At 53.4% G+C, this 24,560-nt stretch overlaps 1 protein-coding gene across 1 annotated transcript in view; it reads right to left on the bottom strand.

Annotated features, from left to right (window-relative positions):
* Positions 1-19,629, bottom strand: part of TECTA (tectorin alpha) — a 110,529-nt gene extending 90,900 nt beyond the window's left edge. Inside the window, exons 1-6 of the mRNA XM_006763686.2 lie at positions 19,566-19,629; positions 16,264-16,397; positions 14,726-15,013; positions 11,291-11,428; positions 9,960-10,125; positions 6,368-6,780 (exon numbers count right to left, since the gene is read on the bottom strand). Coding sequence (XP_006763749.1) covers positions 6,368-6,780; positions 9,960-10,125; positions 11,291-11,428; positions 14,726-15,013; positions 16,264-16,397; positions 19,566-19,629 — 1,203 coding nt within the window. The remainder of the gene's footprint in view (positions 1-6,367; positions 6,781-9,959; positions 10,126-11,290; positions 11,429-14,725; positions 15,014-16,263; positions 16,398-19,565) is intronic.
* Between the last annotated feature and the right edge of the window lie 4,931 nt (positions 19,630-24,560).

Below are 24,560 nucleotides of genomic sequence, written 5' to 3' on the forward strand. Positions count from 1 at the left end.
TTTTAATGACATGCATGAAAACTGTCACAAGGCTGTATGTAATCAAACATATACATAAAACAGTGCAAGTTTATTACCGGTAAACATACCAGTAATTCACTAAAGAAAACACGCTCTATAGACTGGTACCGTAGCTGCTTCGCAGGAACACAGGCAAGCAGCCCACAACCTAGAGGGACTGTCAATGATAGAAGTAAGATAACAAATAGAGGGAGAGAGCAAGTGCCGGGCAAGTCCCTAGCAAGTTTGCTGGCGTGACAGTTTCACCTTAAAAGCCTTCAAACTCCTCTTCATCATCTGATATTAAAAGTTCATCAACGCTGCCCCAGCACAAAGGTCTGTGGGCACATGGCAGCAGCAGCTGGACTTGGTGCATCCTGGGACTTTGGCTGAGTGGCCTCAGACCCAGCACTGGCACTGAGCTTGAGACTGTATCAGTTTGGTGAACATTACTCACCCCTGTCTGGTGACTCACTGAGAACCTGCACTATGCAACTCGAATTTCACCAGAAGTTCTTTCAGTGACCGAGCCAAACAGGTAGCTGGCAAGCAAAGGCAGGTGTAGGTAGATCTCGCGGTGTTTGGGACTTTTGCTGATCTGCCCACGTGCTCAGTACTTGTGGAACCAACCTAGATGTTCAGTTTGGTCATTCCCATACACACCAAGGCCCAGCAGAGGCAGCCACAAAGTGTAAATAGCTTTGTAGCTCCAAACAGGTTTTCCAGGATTAGGCGCAGGCAGTGACTGAAATGACCACCAAAGTCCCTCCCAAAGGCCAGTGGCCAGCTTCAGAGAACATCAAAGTAGAATCCAATTAGTTTCATAGGTGGGATAGCCAAAGGGAGATCTTGCCAGGCATCAGACCGTGCTGAGATGAATTCTGCTTCCTGTCATGAGCACCTGCTCGACAGCTCCTTCACTGTGGTTGGGGTCAGTCCTCACAGTCAACCAGCCCAAGTTTACTCCACATGCAAACAGGCCAATAGAAATCAAGACTCAATAACAACACGAGGGCTCACATAACTCACACAAGAGGCATTTCTAGAGCACCAGGCTTAGATGATCAAGGGGACTGCACTGTTGGGTCCCATAAGACATCTACTACATAAGGCCACACTATCAAGAGAGGGAGAGATAGCAGACCTACCTCGTACACAGTAAGAAAAACACATGGAGAGGCAGCCAAAACAGGGAGATAAAGAAACATGTCAAAAAGGAAAGGCAGAATAAATCTCAAAAAAGAAAAAAAAAGCTAAATGAAATAGTGGTGAGCAATTTGCCAAAGATTAAAAAAAAAATGGTTATAAGGATGTTCAAAGAACTTAGTGAGAATTTCAACAGCATGAAAAAGGACATAGAAATCATGGAAAACAACCAGTCAGAAATGAAGAATACAATATTTGAAATAAAGAATACACTAGAAAGAATAAAGAATAGGTTGGATGAAGCAGAGGACTGAATCAGTGATTTGGAACACAACGAGAGAGAAGAAAACACCAAATCAAAGCAGCAAAAGAAAAAAGATTTAAAAAGAATGAGGATAGGTTAAAAGGGAACTTTAGGACAACATGAAATATAACAACATTCACATCATAGGGGTATCAGAAGGAGAAAAACAGGAGTAAGGGGTAGAGAACCTGTTGAAAGAAATGGCAGAAAACTTCCCTAACCTGGTGAAGGAAAAATTCATACCAGTTCAAGAGGTACAGGTAACCAAAAGAGATGAACCCAAAACACATACACCAAGACACATCATAATTGAAATGGCAAAGATTAAAGAGAGAGAGAATCATAAAGGCAGCAAGAGAGAAATAGTCAGTTACCTATAAGGGAGCTCCCATAAGACTGTCAGATGATTTCTCAGCAGAAACACTTCAGGACAGAAGAGATTGGTATGAAGTACTCAGAGTAATGAAAAGCAAGGACTTGAATCCAAGACTAACTACTCTATCCAGCAAGGCTATCATTAAAAGCTGAAGAAGAAATAAAGAGCTTCCCAGACCCCCCCTCAAAAGAAAAAAGGCTAAAGGAGTACATTATTACCAAACTAGCATTGTGAGAAAAGTTAGTCACTATTTAAGAAGAAGAAATACGATTAGTGAGGAATATAGGTATAAAGAAAATATAATAAATAAGTCCTCATGGATAATAAGCTAAAATGTAAATGGATTAAGTGATCCAATCAAAAGATATAGCAGTGTGGATAACAAAACAATTCATAGCAGTGTGTATAACAAAACATGATCCATATATATGCTATCTACAAGAGACTCACTTCATAACAAAAGGCTCACACAGGATGAAAGTGAAGAAAACTCTTGAAGTGCTTAAAGGGAGAGATTGACAGCAACATAGCCACAGTGGAGGACTTTAACATATTGCTGACATCACTGGTAAGTCTTTGAGACAAAAAAATCAACAAGGAAACAGCAACTTTAAAGGACACAATGGATCAGATGGACTTAATTGATCTTTCCAGAACATTTTATCCCACAGCAACAGAATATACATTCTTCTCAAGTGCATATGGAGCGTCGTCAAAGACAGACCTCATGTTAGGACACAATATAAGTCTTACCAAATTTAAGAAGATTGGAATCATATGCAGCATCTCCTCAGATCACAACGGCATGAAACTAGAAATCAGCTACAATAAAAAAAAAACACCTCAAAAACATTCAAACACATGGAAGCTAATAGCATGCTCAATGGTTGCCCAGTGAAATCAAAGAAGAAATAAAAAATGACCAGAAAACAAATGAAAATGAACACACAACAACCCAACATCTATGGGACACAGTGAAAACAGTTCTGAGAGGAAAGGTCATAGCATTTCAGGTCTACCTCAAGAAGCAAGAAAAACCTTGCAAAAGCCATTTCACCATACATCTAAAAGAACTATAAAAACCCCACAGTAAGAGAAGGAAGGAAAAACAAAAGAGCAGAGCAGAAATAAATAATATAGACATGAAAAAAATACAAAAGATGAATGAAACCAGAGCTGGTTCTTTGAAAAGATAAACTTGATGAACCTTTAGCCAGACTCATCAGGAAACAAAGAAAGAGGACCCAAATATATAAAAGCAGAAATGAAGAGGCCAAGTAACAACTAACAGCACAGAAGTACAATGAATAGTAAGAAAAGACTATGATCAACTATACACCAATAAATTGGGCCAAATGAACAAATTTCTAGAAAAATACAATCTTCCAAAAAAAAAAAATCAGGAAGAACTAGGAAACCTGAATAGACTGATATTAACTAATGAAATGAAAGTAGTAATTTTAAAAAAATCCCAGCAAACAAAAGTCCTGAACCAGATGGTTTCACAAGTTACCAACATTTAAGGAACTAGCACCTGTCGTCCTCAAGGTATCCCCAAAAAGCACGAGGCGGGAAGACTTCCAAGCTCTCTTTACGAGGCCAGCATCATCCTAATTCCAAAACCCATAAAGACTCCACTAGGAAAGGGTCAGCTGCATGTCCCTTACTAACGCCCTTCTCTCACAGAAGCGTCTGCTAACAGAGGGTAGGGTCTGCCTCCCTGGAGCAGCACCACGGGTAGAGTGTCTCATTCCTGCCACAGTCCCCCAGCTTCTCTGCGTTGGGTCTTGCCCCACGCAGGCCGACTCTGTCCCAGGCCCACTACAGGCGCTGGGATAGCCAACTGACAGCTTTTTCTTGGCATCAGTGCTCACGCACCCTGCTCTCTCACACAAGTGTCTGTGTCTGTAGCTCACAGTCTTGGGAGCGCACTCCCAGAGAACTCTCCCCACCCCCCACCCCACCCCCATGGATGGTGGGTCCTATTTCATCCCTCCATCTACATATCCCAGAGCCCTCAACTCTCAGTTAACCAGTGGTTGGTGAATCTCCCCTCCGTGCCTCTAGTCTCCTCCCAGTATTCTGGCCATTTCCCTGTTTGGGGGTGTCTCTCCCAGCATGTGGGCGGAGACATGGTTAGGAGAGAAGTTCAAGCTTAGGGCTTAGAATGGAAAGAGACTTGGGTGGTGATGGCAACGTGGGAACGAGCAAATACTGAGCAGCCACAGCGTGCCAAGCTTTGTCCGAGAAACCGCACGTGTGGCCGTTCTAGTTCGTCCTCATGACAGCCTCCGAAGGTCCCACTCATCTCCCTCTTTTGCAGGTGAGGAGAGTAAGGTCCAGGGCTCGAGGGACAGGGAGGGGACAGGCCCTCAGCCACTGCTCACAGCTCTGCTCTCCTGCTCCCTCCCCCCAGGGCTCAGCACAGGAGCCACATCCACCCTCCAGCCCCAGAGTCCTGCTTCCTCGACAGTTTCACCCATTTTACGAAAAGAGAAAATAAAGCTCAAAAAGGCCACTCAGTGGCCGTCGTGGCCAGGTGCTGAGCAGCTCTGACCCGGCCCAGATCCTCTCCACCAGATGCTAACTGGCCTCGGCTTCTCCCAGAGCCTGAGCCCTGGGGTTCCCCTGGGTAGGGGTGTGGAGGGGGCGGGAAACCGAGGAGGGTTAGCTGGAATGCGGTGTTTACTCTGTGGCCTCCGGCTGCTCCCTGTGGTCCCCACTGGCACATAGAAGCCGACCTTGTTTATTTTGCTACTTGAGAACAGTTCAAAGGGGGAAATCCACAGACAGATGCAGGCCCTCCCTCTGAGGAGAGAGGAGGCCGCCCCAGCCTGGCCCGCGTGTCTGAAGAAGTCCGCTGTCTTACAGGCGGATGGGACTCTCCCTGCTTCCTGCCCCTCTCCCTGCCTGTCCCCACCTCACCCGGGTGGGCGCTCTGCCATCCGCCCAGCAGCCGCCCCCGAAGAGCAGGTTTATTCAGAGAAACTGGAAGCCATTTGGCAAGAGGAAAAGGAAGCCATTGTTAGCTTGCAGTTGGAGTCACATAACCTTTTCTTTCTAAAACATTTACATTCACATCCACGCCTCCCGTTGCTACAGGACATTAGGAATCTGCCCGACACCCGGACGATAGGAAAGAGCCGCGCAGTCAGCAGAGCTGCTGGCCTGAGTGGGATGTCGGCGCCCCTTTCCTTCTTAAAAAAGTCTGACTGTGAGTAAGAAAGAATCTCCTTCAGAAAGGAGAGTGGGAAAGCATGAAGCTTCTTTTTGCTGCAGATGTTATGCCCTCACCCCGGAATGCAGCAGTAGGGGGCGCTACTGCGCTCGTTCCAGCTGGAAAATGCAAGCCTCCATCTACAAGGACACGCACAGGGCCCACAGGGCCAGGCAACACTGTGTGAACTCCCACGGGACTCTCACCCTGCCGCCCGACTCCTCCCTTTTCTCAGAAAGACAGACTGTCCCAGGGAGCCTAGCCCGGCAGCAAGCAAGCTGGGATTTCAGCCCCGGTGAAAGCGCCCTTCCGACAGGGACCTGCTGGCTCCATGGGCCCAGGAAGGCAGGCCAGGAAGCGGCATGTGCTCCTCCGTCCGGCCTCTGGTTGACATGTTGCATCCATTTGAACCACAACACTTTTTTTAAAGAAAGAAATCCCAGCATTGGCGCCAGGTCTGCTCGGTGACCTCTGTGATGACCTCTCCGGTGGGGGATTAAGGTTGCACACGGTTTCAACCATCAACCCCTCGGGGTCTTGGTTGTTGCTATTTGAATAAATATCTGGTTGCGATGAGTCTTCATGAACAAACATGAAAGCTGGGGCCCCCACACGCTGAGGAGCTGCTGTGGCCTCTCGCGCAGCCTCCTGCGTCACTGCACCTGCCTGCACTCGGGAAGGGCCATTGCATTTACCAAACAGGCCAGCAGAGCAGGGCCTCTGGCTTCAGGCAGGAGGGAGGGGCTCTGCTGTCTGGGCAGCGGACCTGGGCTCTCCCTGCCCAGCTGACTGCGGAGGCCACAGCCCTCCAGGCACCACGAGGGCGCCTCTGAAACAACCATCCACTTGGAGGTTTCTCTGTGGATGCAGCAACGGGACGGGTGGTGGGGGCTGTCAGTCAAAGCCTGCACTGGGTGGTGGGTGTGACTGTGTTCACACCATTTCCACGGCGTGGCCACGTGGCTACCACTGTTTCAACCAGGCCCGTGAGAAACTAAACTTACTCTCTCCCCAGTTACTCCTGCGCTTGACGTGTATGTGTGTGTGTGTGTATGTGTGTGTGTGTGTGTGTGTGTGTGTGTGGTGTAGAATAGGAAACAGGACTATAAATGCACTTTAAGACGCACAGCAGACAGACACTGTGTTAACGAGGGAGCCAGGGCAGCTCCCTCACAACATATAACTCAGTCAAGCATTTTACAAGCTCTTTGCGAGGCAGGGAGAGCCGCGCACCCTGCGGCACCGGCAGCCCCCAGCCGAGCAGCAGGCCTGGGAGAGTTTCCCAGGGAGCCCGCCCGACCCTGCGCCGGTGGTGATGTCTCACCTTGACTTTCCCGTAGCTCCCTTTGGGGATGAGGATCTTGTAGCCGTTCACCTCCACGGAGAGCTCCCTCAGCGTGGAGACGGCCTTGCCGGCCCGGCGCTCATTCTTGGCCTCCACGCTGAAGAAGGGGAGGTGGGCCGCCCGCACGCAGTGCCGGGCCAGAAGGTAGGCGCAGGAGCCCTGGAAATGGAAGACGAAGCCGTCGAAGGTGCGGTAGTGCGGCTCCCCGAACACCACGCAGGTGCCGGTCTCCACGGGGCTGCAGGAGGAGAACTTGCCTTTGGGCTCGCACACCTCATAGGGGCTGCAAGCGGCCTCCTGGCAGTAGATCTCATTGTTGAAGTCCAGGCAGCGGCACTTGATGGTGCAGTTGAGGTCCTCCCAGAACACCTCCCCTCGCCGCAGGAACTGCCCTGCGACAACGACAGAGAGCGCGTTTGCCGAGGGCTCTCCATGGGCGCAGGCCTGGGCCCAGCGCTGGACGGTGTGACACCCTCTACGCCACCACAGCAACCTTAGTTGTTGCCCTCCCCTGACAAGGGAGGGATGAGGCCTAAGAGAAACTGCGTCACTTTTCCAAGATCACTAGTGGGGAAGCCGGGTCCACGCGAGTCTGTCCGTGTCCAGCCGGAGCTCTTGGCGTGACCCCTTCCACGCTGGTGCGCAAGCCTCATCCGAGGAAAGGCACCCTGTCTGAGTCACAGGAAAGGCTGGCTCACAGGAGTGGGCCTTCCTCCCCACGACAGCCGGCTCACCAGGGACAGCAACCCTGCTTGCTGGCTCCCTCAGCCATCTGTGGGGCCCAGAATGTGCCAGAAAGGTCAACAGCACCAGGAGTCAATGCACATGTAAACCTGTCTTCCTGAGGAGATGCTAGAAAGGGCTGACCTCTGGCACCTTCCACGGCTCATAAACCCTGCAGACACTAACTTACAGCTGCAAACGTGGTCCTCTCTCACTCCAGGCCCTGCCAGTCCCATGCTTCCCCACCTGTTTCGGCCTCTATCACGGATGGAATTGCGGACAGAACTTGCCCACAGGATCTAGGTCGGGAGGAGTCTGAAGTGGGGGAGCAGAATGGTTTCAAAGGATGTGTTAATTTTTTAAAAAATATATTTTTATTGCCTTCAGAGAGGACGTGAGAGGGAGAGAGATAGAAATGTCAATGATGAGAGAATCATTGACTGGTTGCCTCCTGTAGGCTCCACACTGGGGATTGAGCCTGCAACCGGACATGTGTCCTGACTGGGAATCGAACTGTGACCTCCTTGTTCATAGGTGGACACTCAACCACTGGGTCACGCTGGCTGGGCTAATCTTTAAAGTAGTCACTACTATTTATTTGATAGACAACCAGTCTTTAAAACCACTTTCCTAAAGAAATTATCTCCCCAATCAAATTTTTGAAATTTGCCAGTTGTTCATATCAACTTTCAATTGAAATAGGAGCACCTTAGGGCTGAGGGCTGTGAGAGTCTTTGGTTGGGGGCAGAGTCAAGAGAACTGGGCAACCGCTCTGACTCCAGCCTTAATGCCCACCTGCCTCAGCTTTCCAACCTGTGATATGGGAACAGCATTGTTTCCTCTCGCTGCCTCACGGGGCCCGTGAGACTATAAAAACCTGGCACACATGGACAGAGGAGGGGCATTTGTAAACTGAGAATGTCTGACAGGAAAGATAAATAATGCCGTAGACCAGGAGTAAGCATAGTTTGAAATTGTAGTTTAAAAATATTTCTCAAGTTTTTATAAAACTGACTACTGTACAGGTTAACCGAGCAGAAGGCATGGTGCCCAGCAGCCCTCCCTGTCTCCGTCCGGCAGGAGCAGCTCCGTCTCAGCAGGCGATGATGCTGATACCTGCTGAGCAGAGGCCCGATGGGGTAACAGATGGGCCCACCTCCCAGCAGGTCACATGCATCAGCTGAAAAGGCACCTTCACCTCACAGCCTGGGCACTGGTCCCAACAGCAGCCTCCATGAGGAGTAGCTGCCAGTGCCCGCCTTGTCAGGCTTCCAAAGGGCTGGGGGTTGGGGTGGGGTTTGGGGGGGTGGAGATAAATGCTTTGGAATAGAGGACATTTGGGTCAAAAGGTAGAATCGCTGAGATCATTTTCTTTGCAAAATGATGACATAATAACCCAGCTCCACATCACACTTCCCTCTTCACCCAGGGCAACCCCAGGCTCACAGATTGATGCATGCCCAGCGGCACATAAAGATGCACAGATTGGCGTAGGGTATAGCATTCGTCCTGGATACAAAACCCAAACCATAACTTCAGGGCAGGAGTGAGGTCGAAGTGGGGCCTGCATGCAGCTGGTCTGTGTGTCCCATCACCACAGCCAGTGGCTGTCGCCACCACCGAAGTCACACAGCCACGCCAGTCGGCTCTGCCAGGAGTGGACGGAGGGCGCGAGGTGCTGTGGCCACCAGCCCAGACCGTGAGTGAAGCTGCAGTCCACTCTGAGGGCAGGAGCACAGCCGGAGCCCTGTGTGCCCAGGAGCCAGGGTGTCCATCTGGCCCTGCCCAGCTGTGCTCTGACACACTCATCCGCTGTCTCAACCTGAGGACTTCGCAGTCCTGACACGCCTGACCTCCGCAGGGACTGGCAGAGTGCAGGCTTCAGGCAAGCGGATGGGCTTTCCTGGGTATTAAACAACCTGGCGCTGGGCCAGGAGAGCAGCCCGAGGTCTCCTGGGGCTGCTGAGACACGCGGTCACCAGTAGGCAGGAGAGCTCCGGAAACCTTCCTCCCGGCCCAAAGTCTTGCATGGATCTGACCTCCCCACACTCTCTGCGGCCCAGTGCCGGCCTGTGTCTGTGCAAACACGTCTTCAGCCTGTCACCCTTGTTCCAGGGGAACCCCCGTGGTGGAGTGGGAAGAGAGGGCTCCGGCACTTCTGCCTGCAGGGCGGCCAGCACCTCCCTGGGCTCTCAGAATGTTCTGGAGAGATGCAATGGCTGGATGGCTGAGTGCATGGGCTGGTGGATGTTTACTAGTTCTAGTTGCTATCGCCTCCACACCTCCGATCAGAAGTGTGAACAGAAACCCTGTTTCCAGAAGACTCTTAGACACACACGAAGCAGGAGTCTGCAGCCGGGTGTTCCTGAGCCCTGGCCGCTCTGCACGCCGAGGGAGGTGTCTGGCCTGACTGTAAGGGGCTGCGAGGAGTGCCCACAGCTTGCTCCCCGTGTGCAGCCGGCTTCCCTCTGTCTAGTATGTGTTCCAGGTCCGCACACCCGGTCCCGGCGGAGGAATGGTGAAAGGGGAAGGATCACGACCTGGCTGATGTTAACCAGGGCTCTCTCCTGTCTCTCTGGCTGGGACCTCACTCAAGACCCTCATCCACGTTGTGGCTGTTCTGAGCAGCGCGTTGTGCTCACCCCCCAGGCTACCCCTCAAACTGCAGTGTCGGATGCAGGAGGCATCTCGGTCTAAGGAGCCTGTGCGCTCGCATCACCCAGACCCATCGCCCGCTGAGAGGTGTCAAAGGAGGCTGGCATCAAAGTGTCTGCCCTCAGGGCCAAAACGCCTGCCTGTCATCTAAACTCCACAAACTGCGTTGCCATAGAGACAGGAACAGCTTTACCTCTGGAGGTGCAGCCATTGGCCGGGTCAATCTCTTTCCCATCCACTTTGAACGCCCAGCGGCCGGGAACGTTGACGTTGGTGGTCTCCTGGATGTTCACAATGTCGGGGGTTCTGGACCCCGGGAGGCTGAAGAAGTTGCTGAGGTTCCCACCGTTAAATCCTGCCTGAAGTGCAGAAGGGAGACGAGCCTGAGCACAAACACTACCCGCTGGTTAACCTGCCCGAACACCTTCTTCTCCCAACACAGCCTGCCTCGTTCATGCTGCACCAGATCAGGGTTTCAGCCTCCCAGTCTCCACAACCACCAGACATCCTTCCCTCCTTAAGAGCTCTGGGCAGGACTCCCTTCAGGACACCAGGAAGCATGACAGAGTGCAGTCAGAGATCCCCACCTGTGCCATCACCCCCCCCAAGTCAGTCAGGGATCCCCCCCTGTGCCATCACCCCCTGAGACAGTCAGGGGCCACCCCCCTGGGCCATCACCCCCTGAGACAGTCAGGGGCCACCCCCCTGGGCCATCACCCCCTGAGACAGTCAGGGGCCACCCCCCTGGGCCATCACCCCCTGAGACAGTCAGGGGCCACCCCCCTGGGCCATCACCCCCTGAGACAGTCAGGGGCCACCCCCCTGGGCCATCACCCCCTGAGACAGTCAGGGGCCACCCCCCTGGGCCATCACCCCCTGAGACAGTCAGGGGCCACCCCCCTGGGCCATCACCCCCTGAGACAGTCAGGGGCCACCCCCCTGGGCCATCACCCCCTGAGACAGTCAGGGGCCACCCCCCTGGGCCATCACCCCCTGAGACAGTCAGGGGCCACCCCCCTGGGCCATCACCCCCTGAGACAGTCAGGGGCCACCCCCCTGGGCCATCACCCCCTGAGACAGTCAGGGGCCACCCCCCTGGGCCATCACCCCCTGAGACAGTCAGGGGCCACCCCCCTGGGCCATCACCCCCTGAGACAGTCAGGGGCCACCCCCCTGGGCCATCACCCCCTGAGACAGTCAGGGGCCACCCCCCTGGGCCATCACCCCCTGAGACAGTCAGGGGCCACCCCCCTGGGCCATCACCCCCTGAGACAGTCAGGGGCCACCCCCCTGGGCCATCACCCCCTGAGACAGTCAGGGGCCACCCCCCTGGGCCATCACCCCCTGAGACAGTCAGGGGCCACCCCCCTGGGCCATCACCCCCTGAGACAGTCAGGGGCCACCCCCCTGGGCCATCACCCCCTGAGACAGTCAGGGGCCACCCCCCTGGGCCATCACCCCCTGAGACAGTCAGGGGCCACCCCCCTGTGCCATCACCTCCTGAGACAGTCAGGGGTCACCCACCTGTGCCATCACTCCCCCAAGACCTGTCAGGGGGTCCCCGCCGCTTGCTGTCCCCGTGGTCCAGTTGATTTCATAGTAATTGAAGAGCGTGAATGTGTGAGAGCCATCAGACACCAGGACGGCCTGGAAGGTGTTCACCTGCAGGTGGGAATGGATGGGCTGTGACTCCCACTGCCCAGTGGCAGCTCCCTGCACTCTGCCACCTCCCTGCCCCCAGCAGCTCAGGGCTGTGCCCGGCGCTCACGCTCTGCGTCCTCTCGGAATGTGTCCTCGCCTCGAGTGGGGAAAGCAAGGCGTGGAGGACAGTGCGCCGGACAGAGAACCACCTAGAGGCCTGAGAACCACCTAGAGGCTGGCTGGGGCCGCTCCCCCGCTCTGACCGCCTCAGACCCAGAACGCCGAGCTCGGCTCAGCTGTGCCGAGGTGCAAGCAGATGGCAGCAGGAGAATGAGCTGCAGGAGCTGCAGGAAGCATAGGCAGGGAAGGGCTGAGTGCCGGGGGGCGACTGGTAGAGCATGTGTTCTCTCACTTCCCAGAGGGCACTGGGGAGAGGGGTGCCCCTCCCTTTTGGACAGGGCAGCGGAAAGTGATTTTCACGGAGCACTTTGTGGGGGAAACTGCTCCCTAATTGAGCATTCATGCATCACTTTGTATCTGCAAAAGTCTCAGCACTCATCTGTAGCTCAGACCAGCACTGAGACGGGCCATTTTGGGCGACTCCCATCTTACAGCTTAAAAACTGAGAAGTAAGGGACATGAGTTGCTGGAAACCTGACGATGGCCCGGCCACAGAAGACAGGACTCAGCCAGAGCCCAGCCATCTCCTGGCACCACGCTGTCCACTCAGACTCTTCGCTGAGCTTTTCAGGACGGAGATGTTCTATACATTCGAGTGAGCCTTGCCAACAGCTTTTGGGAACAGGCTGTAGCGAATGCTGTCCTTTACTGCTTCCCTTTGCTAACCCCACCCCGTCACACATTTCAGGAAATTAAATTAAAATAGAATTAAAAGGAGAGGCTGCTTTGACCTTTTCCATTCTGACCCAGTATCCCCACTGCCGATACCATCATGCTGGCATTCTGTCGAATGCAGAGGACCCACATCCTTATCCCAGGTAATCAGACGGCGCAGAGGATCCTGGACGCCCCAAATCGCAGCCCCCCCCCACCCCCGAGGGTCCCGGGGGAGGCAAGGTGAGAGCAAAGAAAAGCCCTTTCTGTCCCTGAGGACTTTCTCCTCGAGCTCTGGGACTGACACTGCTGATGGCGATGACGATAGAGTCGCCCAGGCATGTGCCTCCATTCTTTGCTCTGCTCAACCGAAAAGGAAAGTGGGGCAAGGAGATGAGCAAGCAGCCCGCTAAAGATCGCCTGAGGTCACAGCAGGGTCATGTTCAAGGCCCAGGCACAAAGTCAAGGTCGCAAGGTTACACGAGGACTAAAGCTACAGTCCCCCAGTCCAGGCTTCTCCTTCAGGAAGCGGATTCCTCCACCTGAAAACCAGTTGGGTAGATCTGTGGTCCAAGCAGGTCTCAAGTGCAGCCCATGTCTGATCCCAGAAGTCACTCAACCAGCCAGCCACCCCCCAGCACCCGGAGGCCCTGCCCTGGGCACCTGGAGGCTCGCTCTCACGCCTCTACATGTACACCTCCTCCACATTAGTTTGAAGACTTCTCCAGACCTGCTTTTGTAAAACAGGTTTTAATTCTTAAAAACCCTCGTATACTCCAGAGGACTTCTAATGACACCTGAGGAGGCAGCCGAGAAAACAGCTCAGGACTAGTGTTCGGAGACTTCAGTTTGCACTTGCTCTCCCTCCTCTGAGGTTCGCTCTCTTCTTCCACTCTGGCAGGTTGTCTAGCCTCTCCGGGCCTGCTCTCACCTTTAGCGGCGCATCCTGCGAGGCTGCATGAGTGCAGAAATGGCCTCGCACAGAGCCGAGCTCAGAGCAAGCCTCCAGGAAGCATCAGCTCTCCCTCTGTCAACCCAGTGGTTCTCTGAGCCCTGCTTCCTGCTCCTTGCTGCTCTTCCCTTCCTGCTGCGCCTCTGAGACCTTCTGCCTCTCCCAAGCCTCTCAGGCCCCGGGCAGGGCCTGCGGTGAATGGGCTCCTCCGAGGAAGGGGCCTGGGGTGAAGGGAGATGGAGAGGAGGCCCATTTCAGTGCAGGGAAAGGCATGGCGGCAGCTCCGCGGGGGTTGTACTGTCTTCTTCTCCAAGGAGCTCAGGACATTCAGCTGTTACCTCATTCGTCCTTGTTGAAGGTGTTCTCACAGTCCAGACATTTACTCAAAGGACAAGCCAGAAAGGACCTAAATTATCTTGCCATTCTTATTGCCAACGGAAGTTGTTTGAAAATGCGGTGGCAGCATTTGGTTGGCGTTCCTCCCTTCCCCTCCGGGGGTGGGGGGGCACTAAGGTCAGTGCCCCCTGGCGGCTCACATTCTAATGCTCTGCGCAGGAGCCCGCTCTGAGCATGAGCCCGCTGCTCACAGGCCTTGCTGCGCCCAGAGCCCCCTGGCGCTGAAAGTGACCCAGGCCCAGGTGCTCGCACGTGCCCACCTCTGCCTCCAGCTCAATCATTTCTGTTCCTCCCCAAACAGCTGACTCATTGCCACGGAAACAGGAAAGCAGGGGGGATGGAAGCAACCCTCAGGGAGCAGAGCGCCGATTTCTGAGGGCATTCGCTGCTGGAAACACTGCACATGAAGGCACATCTGCTGCCTCACAGCTCCCCGCGGCCAGTCAGCCTGAAGCCGAGGGCTTTGCGGGAGGTGTGCCTGTTGCTGACTGGAGGGAGCGGAGCTGACGTATCTACAATAGCGCCAGTGCCATCTTTCTGATCGGACTTTTGTTTAACATCCTCAGAGCAGATGTTAAAACTTTACTCTGTGAAATGCTTTAATCGCCCAATTAGCATCAAATCTGAATGCACAGTAAAAGAAAGGTCGTAACATAATAAAATCAGTCAGGTCATTTGTGCCCCAAATCAGCACCCCATTTCCTTGTCCTACCAGGTTTTGTGGGGGAAAGGACAAAAAAAGGGGGGATTAGCTGATGAAGAGAGGCAGTGCCTCAGACAAACAGAGGGACCTCAGGTTCCTCAGGGGCCCTGACCGTGCGATGGGATCTGGTCTCTGCCTCAGTCCCTCTCCTGCAAAATAGACGTGGCACCTCCTGCAAGGAACTGGCCGGCTCCTTCTCACATTCGCGATGCTGAACGACAGGGCTGCACAGCCTCAGAAGGGCCACGGCCGCCAGGACTGGCGAGGTTACCCTCTCCCTCTGTGGCCTGGAAAGTGGGCGGCACGACTCATCCACTGAACTCAAGGAAAGGGATGCTCCGCGGCTCTGACAACAGCTCCTTCATGGAGGTGGAGACAGACAAGAAGCGGGTGGCAGGGGGGAGCGCGGAACACAGAAAATGTGGGTTATTACGGGCGTGGTGCTGCTCCCTCCGTAAAACGTGACTTCCTCCCAGGTCACAATGAAGACCCACGTGGCCGAGAAGGCTGCCATGTCCTTGAAGTGCTTCCTGATGTCCTTGGTGGCTCTTGTCAGGATGGCAGGGTCCATGGTCTCTCTGTAGTAGATCTCGCCTCGGATCCCGTTGTGCACGTCTGCCCAAAACGGGGCGATGAAGGCCCTCCCGTCCGTCAAGGGGAAGGACTCGGGTGTGAACTGGCTCACCAGCACGTTGAAGGAGACAACGCCGTTGTTATTGACCTAAAAAGTAAGACAGGCTTTGCATGATGGATCCGTAACCGTGACAACTCTAGAGTCCTAACCCACACAGACCTCCGCCTGATGGGTGAATGGAAACCCTGTTCATGGAGTCAGAACCCCCAGCGTGGCTCAGCCAGGAGGCTTGTTTACTTTTAAACTCAGTGATTTGCTTCCACTTTCACCGTGTCATTAGCTGCGTTTCTTATTCATAATCAGTCTCACTTCATGTTTTGATCCTATCTCTGTTCAGGTGTGTGTGTGTGCATGTGTGCGTGTCTTTGCGTGTGTGTGTGTGTGTGTGTGTGCGCGCGTGTGTGTGTGTGTGAGTGTGCGTGTGTATGTTCCGCCAGGCAGGGAGTAATGTGGGCAAAAAAGAAGATCCAGAGTCACAGGAGAGATAAAACATGGAAGCAAAATGTTAAATTAAAACCTGAGGAGCTCTCTGTATTAGACCTTGATTTCTACTCTATGACAAGAGAGGGGTGTCAGGAAAAGAAAGCCAAATGCTTTCTCCTCTAAGTCCACTCTCAGCCTCTCCTCTCTGGATGAGGCATTTAAAGGACTTCTAGGACATTCCAACCACTTACTCAGTCTCCCGGGGGTTTTCGTGATTCGCTGGTGTGTTCGTAAACTTGTAAATTACAAAACCTCACTGCAAACCATGAGCCAGTCTGCACTCAGGCGACACGGGTGTGCCTTCACCTTCTTCTCCATGTGCCACAGCCTCACTAGGACCAAACCCAACCAACCCACCAACGCCCTGAGCACACGGTTGCCTGGAGAGCAGACGGTGCCATTTCTTCATGTGTGTCTGCCCCAGGCCCTATGGCCTATCTCAGACACCATGAGGGCGGCCAATTCTGCAAACGACATTTATGTAACAGCTGGTTCCCCATTTCTGCGCCCTGACTCCTCTCCCAGTTGGTGGAAAGCCCGAGAACAGACACAAACTTTTCACACCCTCAGGGAAAGAAAACGATCCTGCTCCGAGTAGCTTTTCATCTTATCGGGTAGCAAAGTAATGTCCATGGCTCGCAGCTGTATTATCCTGCCTGTTGCGAATATCAGCCATTAAATACCCCTTCGAGCTCCTTAATCATAAAATCTACCAGTTCATGATATCTCTGAGCCTGCCCCTGGGGCTGCCAACAACTCCTCTCGCTCCTGGGGCCCGGAAAGTGTTTAAATGTTTTCACTTCTGACAAACAAAGGGGAAGGCACAGAGCACAGCGTGCCGCGTCTCTACTTACATAGACAGTGCGGTAAGGCACGCCGAAGAAGAAGATGGGGATGGCCAGCTTGATCTCGGGGGAGCTTCCGTCGTCTACTTTGGGGGTTTTGGTGTCATTCTGCCAAAATGGGTACATAAGCTCCCTGGGCTGAGCTGTCAAGAGAGTCGGTGGTTAGATGGACGGCAGATCCCACCCCATTGCCTAAGCCACTTCCCTCCCACCCATGAACCCAGCTTCCTCCAGGAAGTCTTGCAAACCAGACGTAAGTCAGACTCCCTTTCATCCCTGTAAACCCCCCTCACACCGCACTGCCTTTGGCCTCTGGGGAGGGGAGAGCAGTGCCTCTCCTCAGGAGCACTCAGGCCATGCTCCATCCACGCTCCATCCACGCTCCATCCATGCTTCCAGACATCGTGGCGCGAGCCATGTTCACACAGTGGCAGGAGCTGTGCGGCCGCCCTGCCCGGGGCTCTTGGAGCCTGAGCCACCTCCTGGTCCCAATGGCTTAGGCAGCTTGACCCTTGGCCAGAGGGAAGGGCGCAGAGAAGGTGGCTCCTAGCTGTGCCGCTCCCCCGGTCTCCAAAGTGCTACTCTCCTGTCTTTTCCTGAAAGGAGTCCCCTCCCTCCACTGCACAATAGGAGGAGAGCCCAGGTCCCAGGAGTAAAGAAAACAGCTGGACCTGGGACAAACCGGGAGGAGGGTGTGCAGAACTGGCCTGCAAGTGGCCCTGGTTGAGGTCCAGCCCTGGCGGATGGCTCTCTGCCAGCTCATGTCCACAAAGGGCAGCATGGGATCCTCTGGGTGGAGGCGCTGGGGCCTGGAGGACTCTGTGGGGAAGAGGCTGAGGGCTCTAACTCATCAGCCTGGCCCGGTGAGCATCAGCTGCGAGCACACTCCCCTCACATGGCTGCCACCACCTCCCTGGCAGCCTGGCCTGTTTCCCCTCCAAACCAGTGTGTGGGTGTGTGGGTGTGTGGGTATGTGTGCGCATGTGTGTGTGTGTGTGTGTGTGTGTGTGTGTGTGTGTGGCCCCGTTTAGTGATAGAAAGTAGACAATTTCCCAAGGGTCAACATACAGGACTTGACCAGATGCTCCAGGCCAGGGGCAGGACCGCAGGTGGCCTGCCCAGATGGAGAGCTCAGCTGCTTCCCAGGGTAACATCAGAAGGAAGCAGGGAGCGCTAGGCCTACTGACCATTAGTGTATTATTGTTCCCCAAGCCCCATCTCTGGGGAGCCATCCAACGTCACCTTGTAGGAGGCGCTGTAGCTGATTCAATCACAGGTGCACTGCTGGTGTGCTTTACTTAGAGCAGTGGTTCTCAACCTTCCTAAAGTCGCAACCCTTTAATACAGGTCCTCATGTTGTGGTGACCCCCAATTTCATTGTTACAAATTGAACATAATTAAAGCATAGTGATTAATTACAAAAACAATATGTAATTATATATGTGTTTTCCAATGGTCTTAGGCAACCCCTGTGAAAGGGTCATTCGACCCCCAAAGGGGTCGCGACCCACAGGTTGAGAACTGCTGACTTAAAGTCACAACCAGGGGGCAAAAAGGGGTTCTTGAACATTTGTATTTGCACAGAAGTACCACATTCAAAATTCCTAGGACGTAGGAATGTTTAAAAAATCTATAATCCCTATTGTAGAATTATACACAGTTATTAAACTTGCAAGGTGATAAACTTTCTCAAATTAATAATAATAAAGCAAATCATGTCATGGGTTTATCCTTCATGAGCAACTATTTAGAAGAGATGCCCACGTGTGAACAGGCTTCTGTTCACACTGACCTGCAATCACTTCAACGGGAAGGTTAACCAGCATGTGGCAGCCGTGGCCACCCCGCCTGGGACACGCAAAAGCCACACCCCCAGGAGGCGGCAGAACTGTGGCCATCCGGGCAGCCCCTCGCTTCTCTCTCTGCTCCAACCAGGGTAACCTGGGAAGAGTTTTCTCTTCATGAGTGGCCCCAACTATGCATGGTTTTGAACAGGAAAGAATGGACAGTTAAAACTTTTTCCATTTTAAGAAGAATACAAATAATAAAGATATGTAATATTGTATATGTTTAACAAAGACTTGTTGAATAATAAAAGGTGCTTAATAAAAGGGAGTAGGTTTAACTATAGTGATTTCCACCTTGGAACCATCAGTATTATAAAAAAAATACAACTTGTTAACAGATGACCTATTTATTGCCACCAGAGCTCATGAGAGAGGGAATCACTCGCTCCAGGGGGGATTTCATAGACATCACTCTGCTCCCGGACTTTGGCCGTTTTTGTTTTTGTTTTATTTACCAAATAAAATGTACTTGCTTAGAGCAGGGGTAGGAGATGAGAGTCAGTGGGGCACTCATGGGGGTTGCATGCTACACTGTTTGAATTTGCCCAGCCCTCGGAACATGTCAGATGTGTGATCATGTGCCAGTGAACCAGACAAACAAACAATACAAAGAATGATGCTTTAGAATTTTAGTGATAAGCGTTTCAAATCCATGTAGACTTCCCCACCTTTCTTTCCTAAAATCCAAAACAGCGGAAAGAAATGTTGTGTCTTCTCGCTGCCCCGGCCACGCCGCGCAGAGTGGAGAAGGAGTCGCGGAGGGAGGGCGATCATGTGTGTCTCACTGCGGCTCAAGTTTCTGGCCGCGTAGAAGGTCACTGACCTAGGGCACCCACACCAATGCCATTGAACTCACTGATTTGGGGTAAAACAAGTGTATTCTTTAAAGTCCCCATGCCTTAATGGGGATCAATCATGAGGTCTGGGCAGCATACACACCTGCCCTATATGCTTTTAATGAAAATAATTTGCATTTTCTTAAAGACCCATTATCATGGGGCAATCCAGTGTATACACAAATGGTGTTCACAGTTAAATAAGAAAAGTAAGGCCGAAACAGGTTTGGCTCAGTGGATAGAGCGTCGGCCTGCGGACTGAAAGGTCCCAGGTTCGATTCCGGTCAAGGGCATGTACCTGGGTTGCGGGCACATCCCCAGTGGGAGATGTGCAGGAGGCAGCTGATCGATGTTTCTCTCTCATCGATGTTTCTAACTCTCTATCTCTCTCCCTTCCTCTCTATAAAAAAATCAATAAAATATATTAAAAAAAATAAGAAAAGTAAGGATATAACTAAACAAGTTATTCAGTGTCACTGTATTTTGCTTTTGACCACAACATTTCATTTACATTTTCTGTTGCATCTGTAGGCACACGTAGCCCTGACAATGATAGTTGCACCACAGCATCCCTTCATACATTCAGGAGCACGCGGATCAGGAGTGTACACAACCCTGCAGGACTCACCTCGGTGCTGTATCAGCGCGAAGATGAAAGAAACCCAGATCCGAAGGAATGAGGAGTAATTCATCCTGGAAGGTCAAACAGAAAGAGGGGAAGTCCCAGCAGGCCAGGCCGATGTGACACCAGGGGTGCTCAGTGGCGAGTCCCAGGCACGAGGCACCATCACAGGACAAACTCCCAGGACACATCACGGAACTGAGTGGGGCTGCGGCTCCACGCTGGCAGGGCCCCCAAGTTCAATGCTCCATGAACAAATCAGACTCCCCCATGAAGCCAGCTTGGACGTGTGATGAGATCATGCAATCACCCGGAGATTACACAGAAGCCCTGGGGGCAGCAGAGGAGCAGAAAGCCAGCCAATCTGGCCCCTGAGCCCCGGGCAGTGGGGGCTCTTGAGGACGCAGGCCGTGCTGGGTCCCCCCGGAGACCAGGCTCCTCCGACTCTCACAGCAGCTTCCGATGAGGTTCAGGTAAAGGTCAATTGAACAATGCAGCCCCTTGCAGGTGGGGAAGCTCTGAGTGCGCTGTCCCCTTCTCCACAGCAAGGTCACCCACCATCGGTAGCTCTGACGGGGGCGGGCGGGGGGAGTACAGGCTGCCCACTGCTCCCACCAGGGTGAGCACATCTAGGGTGATAGGCAGGGGACCCTGCCAGGGCTGCCCCTCAGAACGACAGCAAGAACAGGACTCAACACGCAAGCCAGTCACTAGTCCAGCAAAGTGACCGAGGAGCTCGCGGAAGTGGACCTGCTTGCATGTCGGCGGGAGCAGCTGAGCAGGCTGTGCTGCCCCTCAAGGGGTGCGGACCGTCCGGCCGCCCGTCAGGCTGAGAGGCAGCTCCAAGGCGCACGCACCTGCCCCAAACCAGGGCAGGGAGACCGCAGGCTGCTCGGCCGCCCGTCAGTGCACACCTCCTCCTACTCCTCGAGGTTCCCCCAGCTCCTCAGCCAACAGCCACGGGCCAGCAGGACCCTGCCCTGCCCTGGGGGCGTTTTGTAAATCTCCAGGGTCAGGCACACTCGGAAACCTGCAGTGCTCGGCGAGGCACAGCCTTCCTGGCAGCGGCGTGAGACCTGCCGAGACCCCAGCCTTGGCAGGGGGATGCGGTGCCCGGACCCCGAGCCCTCGAGCCATAAGGAGAACTCACTCAAGCATCTGCATTTACGGAATATGTCACTAACCTGTTCTGTAGAGGCTGGAGGAGCCGAGTCAGGAATATTAAGCCAAATCTTGGTAAACCAGGAAAACTCAGGCAAAACACGAATCCATGTCAGTTCTCCCCCTCCTGCTGCCAATTATTGCTGATTCCTGAAATGATGTCTGAATCGCCTACTCTTAAAACCAAAAATTCAGTTACCCTGCACTCGAGGCAGGCGAGTGTTGAGTTGCAATCAAGTTCTTTCTATTGATTAAGGAAAAGTACATCTAAAGATCAGTTTCAGGATCCTGGAGAAAGGTTCCTTTCCTGAGAAACCAGACCTCCCCCAGCCCTCGAAAAAGGAGATTCAGATGGAAATGTCAGGTACTCGGAGCTGAAACCCCAAGCCTTTCTGATCGGAATCGCTTTGCACTGAAAACACAAAAGAAACCCCCCTTCCACCTTTGTACCAAAAAAAGGCAACTGGATAACGTTACAGGATTAGCATTCAGCAGCATGGGACTGAGAGGAGACAAAGCGGGCTCCCACATTCAGATGGAGCTGGTTTCTCCTCAGTCTGTTCAGTCCTGTGGCTTGAGCGTGGCCACAGGCAGGCTGCGCTGTGTGTGCACAGGTGTGCACGCCGCTGTCACGGACGGAGCCTTCTCAGCTCGCCTGGGCTTCCTTCTCCCCTCTCCTCACCGGCCTGCCCTGCGGGAGCCCAGGGCCCTTCCTAGCGAACGGAGGGAGGTGACCAGGGACTGCTCTTCCCCAGGAAGCCAGGCCCGGCCCTGGAACCCTCGGGCCCAGGGAGGGCCCTGGGAGGAGATGGGAACATGTGCAGTAAGTAAAGAATTTACAAGGTCTTGTGAACAAGGGAAACACTTGTTAAGATAAATGAAGAATGAGAAAAGTTGGCTAAGACATAAACTAAGATTACTATTCAAAACATTTAGAGTGAGATTTGTTTAAAACAAAAGCATTTCAATGCAGCAGAAAAAAACTGTATGTCAATCATGGGAAATTTTAAATGACTCCAGATTTGTCCCTGACCAGACAAAACCATACAAAATCATATAATTTCAGCTTTGAGCAAGTTGTCCTACAATGGACAAGAGTATTTGGGGAAGTCATTTTTTAGTATAAATTTTCCAATGTCTTTCTAAAAACCCATGGTATTTGGGACGTTTTGCACACTAAGCTTACTCTGGTATCATGAATCCTCCACATATATTTACCTGGAGACATCAAATGTTCTTTTCCTCCCCAAGCACATATTTATATGACAGAAAATCTGATTTTTGACGCCTCATCCAAATAAAGCCAACTCTGGACTCGCCTGGAGAGCCTCTCCCGTCGTCAGTGGGTCCATCCTGGGCCGGCCGTGGGGCTAGAAGCGGAAGAGCCGCTCTGCTTTCAACACGGCTGGTGGCATCCCCACGCGCTGCCTTCTTCCTGAACGTGCTCAGGGCTGTCTGCCTCTCAGGCCTTTGACCCACATTAAATGCGTCATCTTTCTCGAGGCAGGACTCCTACTGAGATGAATGCCACCTGGGCATAGGGAGGTGCCCGAGGTGGAGGCCTGGCTGAGAGGACCGCCTGGAGCACCGGCGGGCATGCCAGGTGCCGGGCCGACGGGCCGGGTGGACTGGAAAGCTGGTCAGTGAGTGTGTATTTCAAGTGTTCACTCGGTTACAGATGGAGAAATGACAAACTCTCTCTTTTTTTTTTTGTCGTTTTTTATATCGTACATGTTTTAGATTATTTTAGACATTTACTTCAGAACAGTTGGCACGCAGGGTCATGTTAGTTCCAGGTGGAGAGCAGTGATCACACATGCAGCAGGATAAGCCCCGTGCCCCGGCTCCACACACGTTTTGAGCACAATGGGAGTGCCTCCAGCTCGGCTGCGTCGCCTCCCGAGGCTGCCTCTGTGACTGCAGTTTGCGGGAGCCCCTGCTGCCTTCGTCCTCCCCGGGCCTCCAGCGTGGTTGCAGGTGGTTGTCTGTATCTGTGAGTCTGGACAAACAGCTTTTTTATGACATGTGGGCAGGAGGCTTCTGACAAGATTCAGACCGAAGGTGGGTGAGGCCACAGGGGCCCTAACCCAAGGGGCCTGCACTGCCACTTGGGCAGGAGACACTGGAAACGAAACAAACACAAACAGGTGATTCCCTAAAAACCAGCCTGGCTGGCCGGCTCAGGGGCTGAGCATCTACCTGGGAACAAGGAGGACATGGGCGATGCCCTATCAGGGCACATGCCCGGGTTGCAGGCCCAATCCCCAGGAGGGAGTGTGCAGGAGGCAGCTGATCAATGATTCTCTCTCATCTTTCTCTCCCTCTTCTTTCCTCTCTGAAAGCAAATAAAAGTATATTTAAAAAAATAAAATAACTAAAAACATGTAGAATGGGCCTTATGTGCTGATTGGTTTTGTTTTTATTAAGTTTCTTACACCTTTCCTGTGAGAGAGTTTTGAGCTCAGTTGAAACAATGCAGTGATCAGTGTGGTTGTGAGTTCTTCCAGGCTCGACCTCAAAGCTGGCGTCAAGGGCACACATTCTTGGGGAGGACCAGCCAGCAACTGGGCGTGGTGATGGGACAGCATGTGGTGGTGGGACAGGGCGTGGTGGTGGGACAGGGTGTGGTGGTGGGAGAGCGTGTGGTGGTGGGACAGGGTGTGGTGGTGGGATAGCGTGTGGTGGTGGGACAGCGTGTGGTGGTGGGACAGAGTGTGGTGGTGGGACAGCGTGTGGTGGTGGGACAGGGTGCAGATGCGGGGCTTGAGATCAGGGAGAGTCCCAGCACTGCCCAGGCCAGGGGCAGTTGAGCCTGAGGAGGGAAGGAGAGGCTGCACCCTCAGAGCTGCTGGCCTCCCAGCCCACACACACTGGGCCTGGGCAGGGGGGCCCTTACCCACTGGCAGGGGCGGGGAGGGAGGGCCCCCTGGGCTGGGCTGCTATGAGGCGCTCAAGTGAGGAGGCGCCACACACAACAGGGGGCCTGCTGGGCCTCCAGGGAGCAGCCTTACCTGCCAGCACTCAGGAGCCTGAGGAGAGTGAGGCCTCACTGCCTGGGCTGCAATGCCAGCTCCTGGGACAGACGCTGAGAAGGGGGTGGAAGGCTAGGGGCGGGAATTGCTGCATCACACGCGTTATGTGCGTCGGGAGAGCTGCCTGATGATCAGGCTCCACGGGAAGCCCCCAGTGCCCGCTATGGCCGCAGAGGCACGCAGGAGGCTCTCCCCTGCCCTCCTGGGCTCCCACCCCCAGGGCTCCCCGTAGGCAGCGTGGGCGGCAGGGGCACAGAACTGGCTCCCCCATGCGGTGGCACATGGCCCCTGAAGGCAGAGCAGGGCGGCTCCCCATTGCCTGGGGCAGGGTCATCATCTTCCCAGTGACTGACAGTTCAGTGACAGCATGGCCTGGTCCCTGGAGGCATGGAGATGGCAGCAGCGTGTGGCGTTCCAGGGGCAAAGTAGGTGGGAAGCCAATGGGGTACTGCTTCTTACCATGTCTAATCAAGAGCGAGAATTTGTGAGCAAGAGTCTGAAGGCACTGTCCTTACAATGTGTGCGCATCTGTTCCCGCTGCCTGCCCTTGGAAAGTGATGGGTTCCTGGCCGAAATCTCTCCGCTTGCTGCCTCCAGTCGCAGAACCATGCTGGCTGGAGAGGAATTCTTCCACAGGAACTGCTCGGTGCTACCTGGTGAAGAAGGACTGTAGTGTGTCCGCCCCACACCCTCTCCTTTCAGCTTCATTGCTAATGTGCTAGCAAGTCTGTCTGGGTAAAGCTAGTTGAGAGGGGGTTTTGTTGTTGTTAGGTTGGTCTACTTAGAAAAGCTGTTACAGAGTCCTTGG

The sequence above is a fragment of the Myotis davidii genome, unplaced genomic scaffold (assembly GCF_000327345.1).
Source record: "Myotis davidii unplaced genomic scaffold, ASM32734v1 scaffold799, whole genome shotgun sequence".
NCBI lineage: Eukaryota > Metazoa > Chordata > Mammalia > Chiroptera > Vespertilionidae > Myotis > Myotis davidii.